This window comes from Acinonyx jubatus, chromosome A3 (genome assembly GCF_027475565.1).
Source record: "Acinonyx jubatus isolate Ajub_Pintada_27869175 chromosome A3, VMU_Ajub_asm_v1.0, whole genome shotgun sequence".
Lineage (NCBI taxonomy): Eukaryota > Metazoa > Chordata > Mammalia > Carnivora > Felidae > Acinonyx > Acinonyx jubatus.
Window position 1 is genome coordinate 112,191,602 of NC_069388.1, and position 23,300 is coordinate 112,214,901.

Genomic DNA, 23,300 nt, shown 5'->3' on the forward strand with positions numbered 1-23,300 from the left:
GATGAAGCAATCAACATGTAAAAGTAGTTTTTGACTTCTATCAAAATCCTAGATTTGAATATAGACGCATAAAAACCATAGCATTAACACAGCTAGTAGTGTGGTCTCTAGACCATTACCTTCCCTTCCACATTTACTTCAAGTTTCCAGACTGAGCAATTCCTCAAATTTTTATACTTTTGTCACTATTTTATATCTACTACTGTGTTATTTAGTATAAAGAACACAAACTCCCCTAAAATAAAATAGAGATAGGGCTGAGTAAAGTATCATTTATACCCATTCTTTCCATTCTCTAATTATAATTTAAAAGGATTTTATTTTCTATTCTACCTTACCTCTCTTATAAGTTTGTCCAACTGACCAATAACATGGGGTGGCGTTGTCTGGAGAAAAAAATAAAATAAAATATGAATAACTTCGGAGATAAAAGAATTTTTGCACAGTGGTCCTGAAAATAAAAAGTTGGATTTTATACCAGCCTTTGCTTTGTTTGACAGCCTATCATGATTTAGAGAAGAGAGGTTTCAGTTGGCTCCACTAGTGGGACAACATCAACCATCAGCCCATGCTTATTTTTTATCTCTACACCCAAACAACTCTTGAAGAATCAGCCAACCAAGTAAAAATCTTTTGTATGGCACAGCATGACACAACTATTATCTTATTGTTACTACAGTTTCTGGAGATAAAACTACTGCCCCTAAGTTTTAGAAAGGGCATGAGGGTAAGACACAAGGAAAGCAGTGCTTACATACACATCCATCCCTGGGAAACTACCTTTGCATTCAGGGCCTTGTCTCCAGGTGTTTCTATTGTTTAAATAAGGAGTAATTTGTCATTTTCGATTTTAAGTTTGAAATTTAGAAGTCTCACTAATTCAATGACAGGAAATAAGAAAACAATCACAACCAAACTATATAATAGCCAAAGCATATTTATTGCGGGAAAATAAATAGGTAAAAAATATTTCTAAGTAACACTGTTTTTACTTGAAACATTATTAAGGGCAAAATATTTTTAGCTTCTGATTTTGTCTTATATTATAAATACAGGAAGATCTGTACATATTTTATGAGCCAAGAGAATTTCCTCTGCTTCTTACTGTATAGATTTCAGATATCACTGTTTGAGTTCATTTCTAACAGGGCCTTCTAATAGCTAAAAATTTTATAATCTGGTAGAAGAGAACATATAATTTTATTCTCTGGTAGAAAAAACTGGCTAATATTAAGCATGCGCATTGAAAAAGGACCCTTACCTGCAGTAATACTTTGCCACTGTACACGCTCATGGGATACATAGTGCCAAATGTCATCAGAGCAATGGCTATGGCAGAAGCAGTGTCCACAGCAAAATAATTACTAAAAGGAAAAAACAATTCTAAATCTCAAATATATGCGTCACTGGGCTTCTTACAATTCAATCTTCCAAAACATTGTCTAATGCAACAGGACTTTGATCACAAGTGGCCACCACTGGCAAAGAGAGTGTCTCAAAATAAATAAATAAATAAGTTTTCAGAATCCTTTCTTGCCAAGTTTGGTGGAAAATAATAATTATGTTAAGCAGCATGAAGAGATGGTGAAGAAAAAAAATGTGACCATTTCCTCATTATGTATTTTCAATCTACTTGTCAACGAGAAAGGTTTCATATATATTCATTTGTTGTGACAAACAAAAACCTTCAACTTACAATTTCTGATACAGAGAAGGCTAATGTATCTCATCCAACAATTTTCCTATAAATAATAATTTTCCAATTGTTACCAAGAATTTTTGAAATTCCTCAGGAATTACACAAGGTGAGATTCTATGGGAATTTGTTAGAGGAATATTGTCACTGAAGTGCAACACTCATCAGTAGTTCAGACTGTTCTGTTAATAAGACAGACCAAAATGCCAATGCCAATGCCAATGATTACAAGCTGATCATGTTTTGTTTTTGTTTTATTTGTGTTGTTTTTTACTTTTTCCCACATGCTGGCAATAGAAACATGAGGTAAGACCTAGCCCCTACCTTTGAAATAGCAGGAGATAACCATGTAAAGAAAATAAAGCAATCTGGGAGTAAAGGAGAAGTCCTATAGGGTATCAGGGATGCACAAAGGAGTGAGTGACAAGCCTCCCGAGGTAGGGATAATCCAGAAAGGATTATAAAATAGAAAAAGAGACATATGAGCTGACCCTTCAAAGACGAGTGAAATGATGGGAGGAAGGTATCACAGACAGTGGAAGCAGCATGTGCAAGGGTGTGAAAGTCCTGACACAGCATCAGAAGTAGGAACAGGCAAATATAGACAGATGGATGGCCAGTGAGGTCAGTAGGGGCCTTACCATGCTAACAGCTTTTATTTATTTTTTATTTTATTTTATTTCTTTTTTAGTTTTACTTTTTATTTTTTAAATTTACATCCAAATTAGTTAGCATATGGCACAAAAACAGACACACAGACCAACAGAATAGAATAGAAATCCCAGAATTAGACCCACAAAAGTATGGCCAACTCATCTTTGACAAAGCAGGAAAGAATATCCAATGGAAAAAAGACAGTCTTTTTAACAAATGGTGCTGGGAGAGCTGGACAGCAACATGCAGAAGAATGAAACTAGACCACTTTCTTACACTATTCACAAAAAAAACCTCAAAATGGATAAAGGACCTGAATGTGAAACAGGAAACCATCAAAACCCTAGAGGAGAAAGCAGGAAAAAACCTCTCTGACCTCAGCTGCAGCAATTTCTTACTTGACACATCCCCAAAGGCAGGGGGATTAAAAGCAAAAATGAACTATTGGGACCTCATCAAGATAAAAACCTTCTGCACTGCAAAGGAAACAATCAACAAAACTAAAAGGCAACCAACGGAATGGGAAAAGATATTTGCAAATGACATATCGGACAAAGGGCTAGTATCCAAAATCTATAAAGAGCTCACCAAATTCCACACCGAAAAAACAAATAATCCAGTGAAGAAATGGGCAGAAAACATGAATAGACACTTCGCTAAAGAAGACATCCGGATGGTCAACAGGCACATGAAAAGATGCTCAACGTCACTCCTCATCAGGGAAATGCAAATCAAAACCACACTCAGATACCACCTAATGCCAGTCAGAGTGGTTAAAATGAACAAATCAGAAGACTATAGATGCTGGCGAGGATGTGGAGAAATAGGAACCCTCTTGCACTGGTGGTGGAAATGCAAATTGGTGCAGCCGCTCTGGAAAACAGTGTGGAGGTTCCTCAGAAAATTAAAAATAGATCTATCCTATGACCCAGCAATAGCACTGTTAGGAATATACCCAAGGGATACACGAGTGCTGATGCACAGGGGCACTTGTACCTCAATGGTTACAGCAGCACTTTCAACAAAAGCCAAATTATGAAGAGCCTAAATGGCCATCAACTGATGAATGGATAAAGAAATTGTGGCTTATATACACAATGGAATACTACGTGGCAATGAGAAAGAATGAAGTATGGCCTTCTGTAGCAATGCGGATGGAACTGCATTGTTATGCTAAGTGAAATAAGTCATACAGAGAAAGACAGATACCATATGTTTTCACTCTTATGTGGATCCTGAGAAACTTAACAGAAGACCATGGGGGAGGGGAAGGAAAAAAAAAAAGGTTAGAGACGGAGGGAGCCAAAACATAAGAGACTCTTAAAGAGGGTTGATGGGGAGTGGGAGGGAGGGGAGGGTGGGTGATGGGTATTGAGGAGGGCACCTGTTGGGATGAGCACTGGGTGTTGTATGGAAACCAATTTGACAATAAATTTTATATTAAAAAAAATTAGTTAGCATATAATGCAACAATGATTTCAGGAGTAGATTCCTTAGTGCCCCTTACCCATTTAGCTCATCCCCCCTCCCACAACCACTCCAGTAACCTTCAGTTTGTTCTCCATATTTATGACTCTCTTCTGTTTTGTCCCCCTCCCTGTTTTTATATGATTTTTGTTTCCCTTCCCTTATATTCATCTGATTTGTCTCTTAAAGTCCTCTTATGAGTGAAGTCATATGATTTTTGTCTTTCTCTAATTTCACTTAGCATAATACCCTCTAGTTCCATCCACGTAGTTGCAAATGACAAGATTTCATTTTTTTGATTGCCGAGGAATACTCCATTGTATATATACACCACATCCTCTTTATCCATTCATCCATCGATGGACATTTGGGTTCTTTCCATACTTTGGCTATTGTTGATAGTGCTGCTGTAAACATTGGGGTGCATGCGTCCATTCGAAACAGCACACCTGTATCCCTTGGATAAATGCTCAGTAGTGCAATTGGTGGGTCATAGGGTAGTTCTATTTTTAGTTTTTTGAGGAACCTCCATACTGTTTTCCAGAGTGGCTGCACCAGCTTGCATTCCCAAGCTTTTATTTTTTTAACAGGCAAAGAGGAAGATTTTGAAACAGGAAAATATTATGGCCAGAGGTGCAATTTTGAATGATGACGTTAGTAGCAAAATGGAAAATAACTAGAGATGTATGACAATGACAGAAGACCAGAAGACTATTGTAATTAGACCAAGGAAATAATAAGGCCTCAATTTGGGAAGCAGCAATGAAAACGGGAAAGAGAGGACAAATAAATATTAAAAAAGAAGGTCCAATCAGACTGGCTGATAAGAGTATTATTTACAATAGCCAAGACATGGAAACAAGCAAAGTATCCACCAACAGATGAAGGGATAAAAAAATGTAAGATACACACACCTATAAACACACACAGACACACACACTGGCTTGAGAATTATTCAGCCAAAAAAGGGAGGGAATCATGCCATTTACAACAACATGGTAGAGAGAGACATATACTGTTATGATCTCCCTTACAGGTGCAATCTAAAGATCCAAACTCCTGCGAAACACAGAAGAGTTTGGTGCCTGTCAAACGCAGGGGGTTGAGGGTGGGGGAGAAATGGGTGAAGGTGGTCAAAAGGTATTGAGTTGCAGTTATGAGACACAGAAGTTCTGGGGATGTACTGTACAGCATGATGACTACAACTTTAAAATACAAAAAAACAAATTCAAGACCAGGTGACCAATTAGAACCGGCTTTGGGAGAGGTGAGAGGGGAGAAGTATGATATTTAAGAGTGCACTGGAGTTAAACATTAAAAAAAAAGGTCGGGGGGAGCGCCTGGGTGGCTCAGTCGGTTGGGTGTCGGACTTCGGCTCAGGTCATGATCTCACGGTCCGTGAGTTCGAGCCCTGCATTGGGCTCTGTGCTGACAGCTCAGAGCCTGGAACCTGCTTCAGATTCTGTGTCTCCTTCTCTCTCTGCCCCTTTCCCACTCAAGCTTTTGTATCTGTCTCTCTCAAAAATAAATAAACATTAAAAAAAATTTTTAAAAAAGAGTGCACTGGAGTTCATCAAAAAATTAAACGCTGAATTATCCTATAATCCAGCAATTCTACTTCTGGGTATATGCCCACAAGAAGGAAAGCAGGGACTCAAACAGGTATTTGTATACCCATGTTCATAGAGCACTATTCACAATAGCCAAAAGGTGGGAACAATCCAAATATCTATCAGTGGATAATTCAACAAACAAAATGTGTTCTGTATGTACAATGGAATATTATTCAATCTTAAAAAAGGAGAAAATTCTGATACATATTACAACATGGATGAATCTTGAAAACATTACGCTAAATGAAATAAGCCAGACGCAAAAAGACAAATATTGTATGATTTCATTCACATGAAGTACTTTGTCAAATTCGTAGAGACAGGAAATAGAATAGTGGTTAGCAGGGGCTTTGGGAAGAGAGGAAGGGGAGCTACTTTTTAATGGGTACTGAGTTACAGGTGAAGAAGATGTAAAAGTTCTGAAGATGGACAATGGTGACAGTTACACAATGATGTGAGGTACTTCATGCAACTGAACTGTATGATTAAAAATGGTTCAAGTTTTAATATACATTGAAAAAAAACAATGCAACAGAATAGATGGTAGTGGTATTATTCACTGAGGTCGAAAATATAAGAAGAAACCACTTTGGGGATGGGGAAAATAGGTTCAGCTGATGTAGACATGAATAGATGTAAGATATGCCTTTTGGAATTCAACAGACATCTGGACTAGAAATAATGGTTTGGGAAACTCACAGAGGTGGTAAATAAAAACGAGTAATTGAATGTAATCTTCCAGAAGAGTATGCAAAATAGGAAAAAGAATAATTAAGGACCAATTCTAGTAAACCCTAATATTTAAAGGGTAGGTAGTTGAAGAATCACATGTCATAAGATGCTAGGGAAGGTTAAAGCAGCTATAAAGTATACTTCCTAAAAGTTTTGCCTTTTATTTATTTTTTTCCTTTTTCTTATTTTTTTTTTAAGGCTTGACTTAAAAAAATTTTTTTTCATACCTACTTCCCCTTCCTTCTCTCAGAAATAGTAGCCATGGCTTATCTGTCACCTTCTGTCCTCTTCTGTCACGGTCATCTTCTCTGTTTCACTCACCAAGTCAGCAGTAGGGACTTTAAGTAGTTTTCCAGTCTGAATTATAGACTGTGGTGAAAAATACTTATTGAATCCTACCCCTTAATTTTTCAGATGAAGATACTTAAGGACAAGACTTGACCAAAGCTACACAGGCCATAAGCAAACATGCTGTAAGCATAATCCTTACCTACCCCACAGATGCCTTTAAAAGTCAGGCCCCCAAAATGGAACCACTTGACAGCAATAAAAACTACTTACTTAATTTCAATTAGCATATATGTAATACAAAGAGCAAATGCTCCAGCAAGATCAATCAAAACAAATGGATTCATTCGGGGAAGGAAGATGCTGCTAAGTCCTGGAATAATTCCACACAGGCTATGAAGAAACAAACAAAGAGTATTCGTTAGCAGACCTCAATGTAATACTGATGGAAATCTTGTGAAAGACAACTTGTATTTTAGTACCATATGTCTTATAGAAAGCAAAGACGATGTGGGAACAAAGTTCTCTCACTCGTAAAGGTATCTTATGTCATCAATAAGTAAAAGGCGAGTAAGTTTGATCTGTGAGATTCATGTAGCAACCTCAGCAATGAATAATGTAAGTTCCCATGACAGATGCATTTCTTGTACATCCCTTTGAAATTATGTGTATCATGAAACCCCACATAACATCTTACCTTCGACTAAGATCTGCAACATGCTCTTGAAGCCAACTCGTACTAGCAGCTTTAAGAAGAAAACACGTAAATTACCTATATAGAAAAATAAACCACTACCAGAAATACTTGATTTCCTTAATTTAAAAGATAAGTTTTGTAATGACTGTGTAACATTTTACAAAAGGACATGCTACTTAAATCTAGACTTTTTCCCTCTTTTATACCTTCAAGATAATAAAGCAAAAGCAGTTTCAACTATTTATATCACTGACCTGGAGGAATTACATATGTCAGTGTACTATTAATTTTAAAGGCTCTTTAAATGTAAAGCAGAACTTCCTAACCAGTGTGCTGAGAATGGGTTATAGGTATACCAATTCTTAATTTCCCCAGCTCTCAGAAAGGCCAGGTAGGGGATCTGGCTACATGCAGAAACCTGCCAGTTACTGTTCCTGAACAAGTAGCCCCCAGGCTCAAACATCCTTTTACATTTATCTCAGGATTATATAAATACTCACTTTTTCATGTGTAACATGATGTAAAAAAGACTGGCGAGGTTATACAAAAGCCATATTGTAGAGCAGTTAAGAGCAGACTCTATTGCCAGAATATCTGACTTAAAACCCAGCTCTTAGCTAGATATTTGACTTTGGGCAAGTGATTTAATCTCTCAGTGCCTCAGTGTAATATAAAAATAATAAAATTATTTACCTCATGTGGTTATAGGGAGAATTAAATGGGCTGATCTACATAAAGAGTTTAGCATTGTGTCTGGTAGACAGAAAGTGCTCAGTATTATCTTTCACTCAAATTTCAACTAATGTCACAAATATTAATGTTTCTGGGAACTTTAATATCCAGCTAATGAAAATATAAACTAGACAGCCTTTCCAGAAATAAGTCTGGCACAATATATATCAACGACTTGAAAGATATTATATTTCTAACCCATTTATAATTTCTCTGGGAATTCATCCTGAAGAAGACTCACAGATGCATAAAAGAAATGTGATATCAGAAAGCAGATTGTAGCATTATTTATAAAAGGAAAACTTGGATCTTTCTCATCTTTATGGAGAGATAATTTCTAAATCTTTGTACCTTCTTAAAATCTCTAGAGTGAACATTATACTATTTTAATAACTTATGCTTTTCTTTTCAAAATAATTCTGGACATCACAAATGCCATATTTTCTAGTTCATGCAGTAATTCTAAAACTTTAATTCATACAAATACAACTGACGCTTCATAATATTCACGAAGGTGTTTAAATTTGAATGGGAAATTCAGAAAACTTTCTTCTCTTGATTGTCTTAGTGTTCAAGTCAGTGGACCTAAAAAGATCCTCTCCTATCTTTGCTTCAAAGTGTGGGTCTGTGCACACAGCCCACTTTTATTTTTACCTCACTTCTCCACCAATCAGTGTTCAACCCTTTGTGGGTTAGTGGGAATCCAGAACATGGAAATTACCAAAAAATGACAATAATTTTAACTACTGAAGAGAAATAACACTCTAAATTTTTAAAGACTTGAAAATAAAAGAATATTTCAAAATATATATGCTACTTTATAATATATGCCCATCCACCATTGACACAGAGAAGTTCCTGGGAACTTACTTAACAGAATACAATTATCTGCAAAGAGCATATCAACCATCTGAAGTATACTGATGTTTCCAAAATGTGTGCAATAGATTTTTTCTAAGTAGGTGACACATCTAATATCCCACTCATGTTATTTGGCAAATGTAATTTTTCATCACATATAATTTAATATATGTCAGTTCTGCTCATTTTAAAGTAATACATTCTTTTAAAGCTTGAACTAATAAGATTTTGTTTTGTAATTCTCTACTCAGAAAAGACCTGAGAACCTCTAGGATAGTTCTCTCTTCTCTTCAGGATTAAGCTTTCTAGGTGATGTGAGTTAATAAAACAAACACAGGACTTGTTTTTATGAGAGATGAATTGGATTTTTTATTAATGGTAAATAAAAATCATACCTTCAGAGACATAAGCAAAAGGCTTATTCCGAATAGAAAGCATTGTGAACAAGTTGAAGGAAAGAGCCACAAAAGTACCAACTAATAATCTTCCCCTAAAAAGAACAATAACATTTACCATTATTTTTTCTTGGTAATAGCAACACGTAATTTCAGCATGCAGACAGACTAGGAGATGGGAAGGGAGAGTCATCTGCTGCAGTGGTTTGGGATTTGTGGAGCCAGGCTCTGAACTTGCTTTCGAGTTCCATCTTACACAGGACAAAAACGGACTCTCAGCATAAACAGTATCTTCCTACAGGTAACTGCCGTTATAAATTTATATAAATGCAATGGTATATGGTTTACAAGATACTAGGCAGGTCAGAGTATTCTGAATTAAACTGGTCAAAACAGAAAAAGTCCATGTATTTGGCAACTCTGTAGTAGACAATTACACTTTTATCTTTTTTTTTTTTAACTTCTTTAATGTTTATTTTTTTATTTTCAGAGAGAGAGTGAGCAGGGGAGGGGCAGAGGGAGAGAGGGTGAGGGAGAATCCCAAGCAGGTTCAATGCTTTCTGCAGAACCTGACGCAGAGCTCAGTCTCAAGAACTGTGAGATCATGACCCGAGCTGAAATCAAGAGTCAGACATCTAACTGACTGAGCCAGCCTGGCTCAATTTTATCTTTTCTAAAGGTGCTACTAAAAGATTTTGGGCATCAAATTTTAAATCATAGAAGACCAACATGGCTAATTTGTGTGTTGATTTAGGCCTGGAAATAACAAGGGACCTAAAGCCAGAGTACAAAGGCCTTCCTGTGCAATATAAAAACATAAGGACTTGGGAACAGTTAAGGCTGAGAAGGAGTCTTGGAATTGGGGGATTTTGTTTGTGAATTATCAGTAAAATGTATATTGCCACACTCTGACCTATGACTGGCCAAAGTAACCATTATTCTTAATGTACCTCTCAATAACTGGGGATCAAACATAATAGTAAATTATGTTATGTCAAAAGCAAAATCTCACGTGTGTATCTCGGGCTGCTCCAGAAAGCGTTCTGCACTAAAAGAAAGAAAAAATGTATTAAATTAGTTCTAAAAATTATGAAATTAAAAGCTTTATTAAATATAGAATTAATCTAATAAGTGAACAAAATCTTTTTTTTTTAAGTTAGTTTATTTGTGTAAGTAATCTCTACACTTAACATGGGGCTCAAACTCATGACCCCAAGATCAAGAGTCACATGCTCTTCCAACTGAGCCAGCCAGGCGCCCTGAACAAAATCTTTTAATATGATAACCAACTGTTGATTATTAGCAGTGATCAGGCAAGACTTACAAATTATCCTCCATATGTAGTATCAATCTTCCCCACCAAACTTTTTCCAATGGGTTTATACCAAGCATTAAAACATGTCTGACTGAACCCCTTTCCTTCATACCTGCCCAGGATTTAGTAGCATCAAATTAGGTAATAAAAGGAGGGTGAAAAGAAGGGAGAAAAGTCTGAAAAATGAAGAGGACATCCTATCAAAACTCCAGCACTGCTCGTCTTAATATGTATACCCTTTAAACCAAATGTGTCTCACTGGATTCTTTCATGTTGCCAAAGGTGGAATTTACAATGAAGTGACATATAAAACAAACGTACCTTTCTTTTAGTATAAAGAGAGCTCCCAGTTGTGCCAAGACTGTGGAGGCAAATACAGCCAAGACTTCTAATCTTTCAAATCTGAAACAAGAAAATTAATTAGATCAGCACAATTCATACACCAGTATCTCCAGAACACATTTTCATTCATTTATTCACATACTAAATTTTTTGTGTGTGTCTACTATAAGCCAAACACTGTTAATTTTTTTTAATGTTTTTAAATTTATTTTTCAGACAGAGAGAGACAGAGCATGAGCAGGGGAGGGGCAGAGAGAGAGGGAGACACAGAATCCGAAGCAGGCTCCAGGCTCTGAGCTGTCAGCACAGAGCCCGATGTGGGGCTCGAACTCACAGACTGCAAGATCATGATCTGAGCCGAAGTCGGACGCTCAACCGACTGAGCCACCCAGGCGCCCTAAGCCAAACACTGTTAGAACAGACTACAGATTTTCTAGAATGAAGATAAACAATGATTATCAAAGATTAAAAAAAAGGGCCTATATGTACAACACCTATTCCTAGGACCCACTTATAGCTGTTATTTTTCTGGAAATAATTATTATCACAATAACAGGTAACACTTGATTGACCCATCTTATGTTAGACCACTGCTCAAAGTGCTTAACATACAATTTCTTCTAAACTACCCAACACCTTATGAAGGTTACTCTATCCACTTTAAAAAAAAAGAAAAAGAGATAAGGAACTTGAAATACAAAAAGGAAAAATAACTTATTAGAGTCATACAGCTAGCAAGTGGAGGAGTGAGGTTTCCAAACTCAGGCACTCTAGTTCCACAGTTCATGATTTTAACCACTTATTATATGGTCTCTCACTGAAGCAAATAATTGCAGTTAATTATGTGTATGCCTTATAATCCCTAAATTGTAAGCTCAAGGCCAAGGCCTGTAATCATATTCATCTTAGTTTTTCCCACAACAGTTTAATGGCATTCAATATTTGTGATAAGTATAAATGATTATAATTTCTCAAGGAATTAGATATCTTCAGTAAAGACAATAAAATAATTAAGGATCCTGATCACATTGCTGTTTTTAAAGGGGAAAAATGCTGGAATCAACAACGTATTATTAAAAATATAACAGAAATGTATTTATTGACATGGAAAGATATAAATGAAAAGAGTGGGTTATAAAAGAGTATAAAAAACAGTATGTAAATGCAGTATGTAAACGTTATTTGTGGAAACTAATAAACTGATATTAAAGTGCATATATGGAAACGCAAAAGGTGAAAGAAAGCAAAGACAATCCGAAGAAGAACAAAGCTGGAAGATTTACACCACTAGATGTCAAGATGTATTTCAAAACTATTCAAAACTACTGTAGTTAATATAGCAAAGTACTAATGCAAGAATAGACAAATATTGACATTGAACAGACAAGAAAATCCAGAAATAGAATCACACATTCATAGTCACCTAGTTTATGAAAAAGGTAGCACATAAAGGCAGGAGAAAAAGGATTAACTTTTCCTCCAATAAATGTTTCATCAGTTGAACAGCTATATAAAAACAAATATGCCCTGACCTCTACCTCAACCCATATACAAAAATGAATTCCAGTTTGACTGTAGGTGTTAAATGTGAAAGGTCAAACAACAAGATTTCTAGCTAATAGTAGAGTATCTTTATGACCTCGGAGTTGGCTAAGATTTCTTGACAAGTACACAAAAAGTACAACCCATGAAAAACTGATACATTGAACTTATTGAAATAAAAAAACTTTTCATTCATGGGAAAAGTTATTTATATATGAAGAACTCTACAGATCAATATGAAAAAAAAGGTAACCCAATTTAAAAATGGGTAAAACATTTTAATATGCACCTGACAAAAAAGGTAATCTGAATGACTAAGAAATATATGAAAAAGTCAGTAATATGAAAAAGTGTTCATTTAGTCATCAGGATAATAATTTAAAACCAAAAGACACAACTACATACCCTAGAATGGCTTAAAAAATAAAAGGACAATACCAACTGTTGGTATAGGCATGAAGCAACCAGAACTCTCAAATATTGCCAGTGAAAGAGTAAACTGGTAAAACCACTCTAGAAAACTGGTATTACCTTATCTTTCAACAATGAACATATACAATTCCTATGACTGAGTAACTTCACTCAAAGATACATATCCAACATAAAGGGATACACATGTATACCAAAAGACATGTACAAGAATATTCACAAATAGCTTTATTTATAATAGCTAAAAGCTGAAAATCACCTAAATGCCTTTCAACAGTTGAACATAAAAAGAAATTGTGGTATATTCATATAATGGGATATGAGAACAATGGACCAGAATGAACCACTATTATAGGAGAGTATATACTGTAATCCCATTAATGTGCCTCCAGACAGGCAACAATAATGTGCAAAGAACAGCGGTCAGAACACTGATTACTTCTGTTGGGCTGGACTCTGACTCAAAAAAAAGGGGGGGGCTTTCCAGGGGGATTTGTAAAGTTTTATATCATGATCTAGGTAGTAGTTATACAGGTATATTCATTTATTAAAATTCACCAAACTGTACAAGGATATAAGAACAAGATTTGGCCCCTGCTACCATGAAATTTGCATTTTATTAGTATTTTTAATTTATTTGGGGGGGGGTGCAGAGAGAGCGAGCATACAAGAGCAGAGGGGCAGATAGAGGGAGACAGAGGATCTGAAGCAGGCTCAGGGCTGACAGCAGAGAGCCTGATATGGGGCTCAAACTCACAAACTGTGAGATCATGACCTGAGCCGAAATCAGACACTTAACTGACTGAGCCATCCAGGTGCCCCAAAATTTACATTTTAAGGAGGGAGACAGAATAACAATTTATAACTTCTGGTAAATGCTATACAGAGAATAATAGTAGTCTGACATGGAAAGAGGCTAACCAGGTGATCTATTTTGGAATCTATTTCAGATTGGGCCCAGTTACTTAATGACATTGGCATTTAGTGATATTAGGATTCGAGTAACAAGATGGAGCACATCCTGCAAAGATGAAGTGAAGAGAATTTCAAGGAGAGACAATAGCTTGTACAAAAGACCTAAGCAGGAATATATGCGCTGTACACAAATTACAGAAAGAAAGACTGTGTGGTATATAGGGCATGAAAATAGAAACTTGAAGAGAAGTAGGCAGAGACTAGCTCATCTAAGAATTTTGTAAACTAGAGAAAAGAGTCAGGATTTTATTGTAAGTATGACAGCAAATAACTGGGTGGTTATAAGGAAAGTGATAGCATGATTTAAGTTTAAAAAGGAAAACACTATGGAATGTCTGCATGGCTCAGTTGGTTAAGCATCCAACTCTTGATCTTAGCTCAGGTCTTAATCTCAGGGTTGTGAGTTCAAGCCCTGAGTTGGGCTCCATGCTGGATGTGAAGCTTACTTAAACATAAATAAATAAAATAAACATAACTAAGCTAAACTAAAATAAAAAATAAAATGGAAAACACTCTGGTTGCTATATGGATAATGGTCTATAGGGGGGTAAGAGGAGAGGCATGGGGACCAATTAGGAGACTGGACATTGATAAAGATAAGAAATGAAGGTAGCTTAGTTACGATGGTAGTTGTTGAGATAGAAATGCGGGTCAGGGCAGATTCTGGATGTGTCTGTAGGTTACCCCGTAAAAACCTGCTGATGGATAAATGTGGGGAATGGGAGAAGACTAAAAATTTTGCTTGAGCAAATGAGTGGTGGTATTAACTAAGATGGGAAAAACTGCAGAGGAACAGGTTTTTAGGGAAGAAAACAAGAATTCTAGCCAAAGTTTAAGGCACCAAATAGATATCCATGTGATGCTGTCAAGAAGGTAGTCTGAAACAAGACAGATCTTAGGGCTAGAGAACTGGAGTTTGGAATTATTAAATATAGATAGTAGGGACGCCTGGGTGGCTCAGTTGGTTGAGAGTCCGACTTCGGCTCAGGTCATGATCTCGTGGTCTGTGAGTTCAAGCCCTGCGTCGGGCTCTGTGAGGACAGCTCAGAGCCTGGAGCCTGCTTCGGATTCTGTGTCTCCCTCTCTCTCTGCCCCTCCCCCACTCATGCTCTGTCTCTCTCTCTCTGTCAAAAATAAAAACATTAAAAAATATATATATAGATGATAGTTCAAGCTATGTGACTGACAATTATACTTGGATGTTAATTTTATTGTTTAATTGCTCCCTCCCCTCTTGTTCAGTCTAAGTAAGTGGGAGCTATCATGTCCTTGCTTAACCTGGTCTCCTGGCCACAGTAACTGATCTAGAGACTAATATCTGTTCCAAGCTGGACCAATCAATAGTTCTTTCCCATGATTTTCTTTACTAGCACTGGGGAAGCATCTTTCCTTATCTAGGATATAGTTAAGAAATTTCAAGTTAAGGTCTTGCTAGGAGTTATTCTAGTATGGTGGGGAAACATGGTATGAGAAACTAAACCTGACATGCAGAGAAAAGTGGGCCTGAGAGGTAAGAGAAAGACAAGGGTCCTGAGTGTGCTAGTCCCTATGCCAGTTACCTCAGTCTTCCCACATTCTGGTTACATAAATTACAAAAGTTCCCATTTTCCCTCGATACTAGTTTGAATTGGATTTTTGTCACTTACAACCAAAAGCCTTAGCTCAGAGTCACAGATTTCCATATAGAGATATCTATATGTACCTTAAAACCAAATATCATAGCAACAGTCCAACGCTATCAAATTTTAGTGACACTTATGAATATCTTCATCTTGCATGAAAATTTCATGTTTACTTTGCCCCATTGTTGAAGTAAACAAAACTTGATTTTGTTCAAAAGAATATTCCCAATGAATGGTATGGTAGAGAAGATGGGTAAGTTTGGTCCAAGTTTCTTTGCCAAGTTAAATTCTTCTTTCAATGGGAGAAGATATTTGCAAATAATACACCCAATAAGAGATTAGTATCCAAAATATATAAAGAACTTATACAACATCAAAAAAATGTTTTTCCTGTTAAAAATGGGCAGAAGACATGAACAGACATTTCTCCAAAGAAGATACACAGGTGGCCAACAGATACATGAAAAGATGCTCAACATCACTCATCATCAGGGAAATGCAAATCAAATCCACAATCACCTCACACCTGTCAGAATGGCTTAAATCAAAAACACAAGAAACAACCAGTATTGTTGAGGATGTGGAGAAAAAGGAACGCTTGTGCACTGTTGGTGGGAATGCAAACTGGTGCAGCCACTGTGAAAAACAGTACGGAGGTTCCTCAAAAAATTAAAAATAAAATTACTATATGATATTTACCCAAAGACTACAAAAACACGAATTTAAAAAGGTACATGTACCCCTATGATTATTGCAGCATTACTTAAGAGTCAAAATATGGAAGCACCCCAAGTATCTATTAATAGACGAATGCATAAAGAACAGTATTGTATGTGTGTGTATACACACACAATGGATTATTACTCAGCCGTAAAAAAGAATAAAATCTTGCCATTTGCAACAACATAGATGGATTTAGAGGGTATAATGCTAAATGAAATAAGTAGCATATGTAGAATTTAAGAAACTAAACAAAGAAAAAGAGACAAAACAAAACATAGACTCTTAAATACAAAGAATAAACATGGTTACCAGAGGGCAAGGGGGGGTGGGCACGGGTGTAAGAGGTGAAGGGAATTAAAAGTATACTTACTGTTTTTTTTTAATGTTTATTATTTATTTTGAGACCAAGAGAGAGAGCATGCACAGCGGAGGGCCAGAAAGTTAATTTCTTCTTTCAATGGGAGAAGATATTTGCAAATAATAGAGAGAGAGAGACAGAGAGAGAATCCCAAGCAGGCTCTGCACTGTCAGCACAGAACCCGACACAGGGCTTGATCTCATGAACTGTGAGATCATGACCTGAGCCAAAATCAAGATTGAGACAGTGAGTCAACTGAGCCCCCAGGCACTCCAGAGTATACTACTGTGACGAGCAGTTGGTAACATACAGAATTATGAATCACTATACTGTACACCTCAAGCTAATATAATGCTGTATGCTAATTACATTAGAATTTTAAAAACTTAAAAAGAAAAAGAAAAATGACAAGTGTTGGTGAGGATGCTGGTGGGAATATAAAATGGTGCTGCTTCTGTGGAAAATTATATGGTGGTTCCTCAAAAAATTAAACATGGAATCACAGAATACGATCCAGGAATGAGTATATACCCAAAAGAGCTGAAAGCAGGGATTCAAACAGATACTTGTACCAAACCAATTGTTATAAAAGCATGACTCACAATGGCCCAAAGGTGGATACAGCCCAAATGTCCATCAACAGAATAAACAAAATGTGATATATACATACAATAGAATATTATTCAACTTAAGGAAATCATGAAATTCTGATCTATGCTATAACACAGATGAAATTTGAAAACATTAAGTGAAATAAGCCATATTCAAAAGGACAAATATTGTTTGATTCCATTTATGTGAGGTGCCTAGAAGAGGCAAATTCATAAACACAGAAAGCAGAATGGTGGTTGCCAGGGGCTGAGAGATAGGGGAATAGGGAGTTACTGTTAAGTGGATATGAGTTTTTGTTTGGGAAGAGGAAATATTTTTGGAAATAATGGCATTGCTCATACAACACCATGAAGGTACTGCCACTGAACTGTACACCTGAAAATGATTAAAATGGTAACTTTTATGCTATGCACATTTTATCACAATAACCCCGCCACCCAAACTTTTTAAAAAAATTTTATTTAAATCCAAGTTAGTTAACATATAGTGTAATAATGGTTTCAGGAGTAGAATTTAGTGATTCATCACTTACATAAAACACCCAGTGCTCATCCCAAGTGTCTTCCTTAACACCCATCACCCATTTAGCCCATTCCCCCACCCAACACTCCTCCAGCAACTTGCTTGTTCTTTGTATTTAAGAGTCTCTTATGGTTTACCTCCCTTTCTGTTTTTTTTAAGTTTACTTATTTTTTTTGAAAGAGAGAGCAAGCAGAGTAGGGGCAGAGAGACAAGTCCAAGCAGGCTCCACACTGTCAGTGCAGAGCCTGACATGGGGCTCAAACTCACAAACCATGAGACCATGACCTGAGCTGAAGTCAAGAGTCAGATGCTTAACCAACTGAGCCACCCAGGCATCCCTCCCTTTCTGTTTTTGTTTTAGTTTTCCTTCCCTTCCTTTATGTTCATCTACTGTGTTTCTTAAACTCCACATATGAGTGAAATCATAGATTTGTCTTTCTCTGACTTATTTCACCTAGCATAATACACTCTAGTTCCATTCATGTTGCTGCAAATGGCAAGATTTCATTCTTTTTGATTGCTGAGTAATATTCCATTATATGTATATATACATATACAGATATACACATTATATATATATACATACATATGCATATATATACACACATAGGTATTCTTTATTCTTCTTTATTCATTCATCAGTCAACAGACATTTGGGCTCTTTCCGTAATTTGGCTATTGTTGATGGTGCTGCTATAAACACTGGGATGCATGTGCCTCTTTGAATCAGTATTTTTGTAGCCTTTGGATAAATAGCTAGTAGTGCAAATGCTGGATTGTAAGGTAGTTCTATTTTTAATTTTTTTGAGGAACCTCAAAAATCGTTTTCCAGAGTGGTTGCGCCAGTTTGCATTCCCACCAACATGCAAAAGTTTCCCCCTTTTCTGTGTCCTTGCCAACATCTGTTGTTTCCCAAGTTGTTAATTTTAGTTATTTCACAGGTAATGAGGTGGTATCTCATGGTTTTGATTTGTATTTCCCTGACGATGAGTGATGTTGAGCATCTTTTCATGTGTCTGTTTCCCCTCCGGATGTCTTTTTTTTTAATGTTTATTTATTTTTGAGAGAGAGACATAGCTCAAGTAGGGGAGGAACAGAGAGAGAGGGAAACACAGAATCTGAAGCAGGCTCCAGGCTCTGAGAAGTCAGCACAGGTGCCCCTGGATGTCTTCTTTGAAAAAGTGTCTATTCATGTCTTCTGCCTATTTCTTCACTGGATTATTTGTTTTTTGAGTGTTGAATTTGTTAACTTTTTAATAGATTTTGGATATGTCCAATATGTCATTTGCAAATATATTCTCCCATTCTGTTGGTTGTCTTTTAGTGTTGTTGATTGTTTCCTTCGCTGTGCAGAAGCTTTCTATCTTGATGAGGTCCCAATAGTTCACTTTTGCTGTTGTTTTCCCTTGTCTCTGGAAACATGTCTAGTAAGAAGTTGCTGCGGCCGAGGTCAGAGGCTTTTGCCTGTTTTCTCCTCTACGAGTTTGATGGTTTCCCGTCTTACATTTAGGTCTTTCATCCATTTTGAGTTTATTTTTACGTATGGTATAAGAAACTGGTCCAGGTTCATTCTTCTGCATGTTGCTGTCCTGCATTCCTAACACCATTTGCTGAAGAGACTGTCTTAGTCTCTTTAACAAATGGTGCTGGGAGAACTGGATAGCAACATGCAGAAGGTTGAAACTAGACCACTTTCTCACACCATTCACAAAAATAAACTCAAAATGGATAAAGGACCTGAATGTGAGACAGGAAACCATCAAAACACTAGAGGAGAAAACAGGAAAAGACCTCTCTGATCTCAGCCGTAGCAATTTCTTATTTGATACCTCCCCAAAGGCAGGGGGATTAAAAGCAAAAATGAACTATTGGGACCTCATCAAGATAAAAACCTTCTGCACAGCAAAGGAAACAATCAACAAAACTAAAAGGCAACCAACGGAATGGGAAAAGATATTTGCAAATGACATATCAGACAAAGGGCTAGTATCCAAAATCTATAAAGAGCTCACCAAACTCCACAACCGAAAAACAAATAATCCAGTGAAGAAATGGGCAGAAAACATGAATAATAGACACTTCTCTAAAGAAGACATCCGGATGGCCAAGAGGCACATGAAAAGATGCTCAATGTCGCTCCTCATCAGGGAAATACAAATCAAAACCACACTCAGATATCACCTCACGCCAGTCAGAGTGGCCAAAATGAATAAATCAGGAGACTATGGATGCTGGGGAGGATGTGGAGAAACAGGAACCCTCTTGCACTGTTGGTGGGAATGCAAATTGGTGCAGCCACTCTGGAAAACAGTGTGGAGGTTCCTCAAAAAGTTAAAAATAGACCTACCCTATGACCTAGCAGTAGCACTGCTAGGAATTTACCCAAGGGATACAGGAGTACTGATGCATAGGGGCACTTGTACCCCAATGTTTATAGCAGCACTCTCAACAATAGCCCAATTATGGAAAGAGCCTAAATGTCCATCAACAGAAGAATGGACAAAGAAATTGTGGTTTATATACACAATGGAGTACTATGTGGCAATGAGAAAGAATGAAATATGGCCCTTTGTAGCAACATGGATGGAACTGGAGAGTGTGATGCTAAGTGAAATAAGCCATACAGAGAAAGACAGATACCATATGGTTTCACTCTTAGGTGGATCCTAAGAAACTTAACAGGAACCCATGGGGGAGGGGAAGGAAAAAAAAAAAGAGAGGTTAGAGTGGGAGAGAGCCAAAGCATAAGAGGCTCTTAAAAAATGAGAACAAACTGAGGGCTGATGGGGGGTGGGAGGGAAGGGAGGGTGGGTGATGGGTATTGAAGAGGGCATCTTTTGGGATGAACACTGGGTGTTGTATGGAAACCAATTTGACAATAAATTTCATATATTTAAAAAAAAATGAAGAGACTGTCTTTTTCCCATTGGATATTCTATGCTCCTTTATCAAAGATTAGTTGGCCATACGTCTGTGGGTCCATTTCTGGGTTCTCTATTCTATTCCATTGATCTGAGTGTCTGTTCTTGTGCCAGTACCATACTGTCTTGATGATTACAGCTTTGTAGTATAGCTTGAAGTCTGGGATTGTGATGCCTCCTACTTTGGTTTTCTTTTTCAAGATTGCTTGGGCTATTTGGAGTCTTTTCCGGTTCCATACAAATTTTAGGATTATTTGTTCTAGCTCTGTGAAGAATGCTGGTGTTACTTTGACAGGGATTGCATTGAATATGTAGATTACTTTGGGTAGTATCGACATTTTAACAATATTTGTTCTTCCTATCCGGCAGCATGGAATCTTTTTACATTTTTTTGTGTCTTCTTCAATTTCTTTCATAAGCTTTCTAGTTTTCAGCATACAGATCTTTTATTAGGTTAGGTTTATTCCTAAGTATTTTATGGTTTTTTGGTGCAATTGTAAATGGGATTGATTCTTTGATTTCTCTTTCTGCTGCTTCATTATTGGTGTATAGAAATGCAACCGATTTTTGTATATTGATTTTATATCCTGTGACTTTGCTGAATTTATGTACCAGTTCTAGTAGTTTTTTGTGGAGTCTTTTGGGTTTTCCAGGTAGAGTATCATGTCGTCTGTGAAGAGTGAAAGTCTGACTTCTTCCCCTCTGATTTGGATGCCTTTTGTTTCTTTCTGTTGTTGTCTGACTGCTGAGGCTAGGACTTCCAGTACTATGCTGAACAACATGTTCCTGATCTTATGGGGAAAGCTCTCAGTTTCTCCCCATTGAGGATGATATTAATTGTGGGTCTTTGGTATATGGCCTTTATGATGTTGAGGTATGTTCTTTCCATCCCTACTTTCTTGAGGGTTTTCATCAAGAAAGGACGCTGTACTTTGTCAAATGCTTTTCTGCATCTACTGAAAGGATCATGTGGTTCTTATCCTTTCTTTTATTAATGTGATGTATCATGTTGATTGATGTGTGGATACTGAACCACAATTGATGTGTGAATATTGAATCCCTGCAGCCCAGGAATAAATCCCTACTTCCTCACTGGAGCAGCGCCAGGCAGTGAGCTCTGAAACTTTAGAGTCTGCTCCACTGCTTATAGAATCCTGGGGACACTGAAACCCTCTCTTTTCTCCCTGTCCATGGTCTCGGGGAACAGACTTCTTGCCCAGTCCCCTGAGAGTGTCTTTTCTCTTCCTCTTTCTCTTTCTCTCACTCTCTCTCTTTTCCTCCAGCTACTTTTGAGGGAAGGGGAGTGCTTTTCTTGTGTGATCCTGATGTGCTGCACTCTCTCCCTCTCTCTTTGTCCTCTCTCCCCAAAAATGACTCCGTACTCTCTGCAGCCTTTTTCTTCTCCAATTCACCTCTCCACACTGCGTACCTGCCACCTTCTGTAGCTCAAATTATGCAGACTATTGTGTTAATCCTCAGATCAATTTCCTAGGTGTTCAAGATGGCTTGATGCTGAACTAGCTGGGTTTCAGGGATAAGACAAGCGCAGGGTCCCCATACCACTCCACCATCTTAATTCTATCCCCCCTAAACTGAATTTCACATTGTTTCCTAAAATCTGAAAGAAACTCATTTTTTCTAATATATTAACAAAAACTTCTAATTCAAAAGATTATCTTCCAACTTTCAACTATGAGTAATTTCTGAAACTACAGAAACAGAATCTCAAATTCTATTAGCCCATAGCTATCACAAATCCAATTTTAAGATAAAAATATATCTCTATCACTGCATTAATGTTAAAGTATATCACATTTTTCTAACACATACATAGGAAGATCCTTTGTACTCCCTTTAACTAAAATTTAAGAAATTACCAAAATACTCAAGAACTTAATGTGAACATTTCATGTTAATATTTGTTTTATAAAATAGAAAAAAAAAACTTAATGTGAACATTTTATTTTAATACTATTTAAATGTAAATATTCATGTTTCTTATCTAAAATCCTCTTGGAAGATACTTTTTTAAATCTATTTCACTATTTGGGATCCCCATTCCACTAAGCAGGCAGCATTTATTCTCTACAAATATTCTAACTAGCTCTTTACTTCCTGATACACCTACCATTTTAATAGCAATAAGTTACCAGAAAATAAAAGGACGTGAACTTACCCAAATGAATAGACAGGGCTAGGTTTCCTCATCATTACCCAGTAACTTATCAAACATGTTATTAAACTAAGTAAAAAGGAAAATAAATTTTGCTTTAGAACTAGAGCGAGAACACACAGAAATAAATTAAGTTTCCAGAATTCCTAAGTTTGGTGAAAGTTATCAGTGTTTGAAGACTAAATAAATTATTCAAATAATCCCAAATCTAATCACAAAATCCTAATACCTCAGCTTTAACATGTGAAGAAACTGAAAAAAATTAGGATACATCAAGTCAATAAATAGAACCTAAATCCATTCTTTCTCTACTCAGTAAGTTATCCATGCTAAATGGCTTCCATAACTGAGCATGCAAAAATGAGACAGTAATAATAAGGTAATAATAAAAAATAAATAATATATTTTATTTTAGCCACAGACAATAAATCTTGACTCTGATTAACTTTAATCTTTGTTAAAAGTTAAACTAAATATTAATAACACCTTAACAACATTCTGAATGTTCTGGATGTTCATTTTCTAAGTACAGTGGAGATTACTACAGTGTGAAATTCAGGTGGTAACTATCTGTTTTAGACCAGTCAAGTAGATTTAGTTAGATGACTGATGAAAAGACATTGTAATACTC

General features: G+C 36.6%; 1 protein-coding gene across 4 annotated transcripts in view; it reads right to left on the bottom strand.

Annotated features, from left to right (window-relative positions):
• Positions 1-23,300, bottom strand: part of SLC30A6 (solute carrier family 30 member 6) — a 44,593-nt gene that overhangs the window by 10,038 nt on the left and 11,255 nt on the right. The window contains exons 5-12 of one of the 4 annotated variants that reach the window (XM_015064211.3): positions 22,673-22,738; positions 10,772-10,852; positions 10,148-10,183; positions 9,136-9,230; positions 7,148-7,196; positions 6,724-6,843; positions 1,262-1,364; positions 339-386 (exon numbers count right to left, since the gene is read on the bottom strand). In XM_015064211.3, coding sequence (XP_014919697.1) covers positions 339-386; positions 1,262-1,364; positions 6,724-6,843; positions 7,148-7,196; positions 9,136-9,230; positions 10,148-10,183; positions 10,772-10,852; positions 22,673-22,738 — 598 coding nt within the window. Of the gene's footprint in view, positions 1-338; positions 387-1,261; positions 1,365-6,723; positions 6,844-7,147; positions 7,197-9,135; positions 9,231-10,147; positions 10,184-10,771; positions 10,853-22,672; positions 22,739-23,300 lie in introns of those variants that run through there. The other 3 variants (XM_015064212.3, XM_053201036.1, XM_027033506.2) reach the window with 3 other exon arrangements.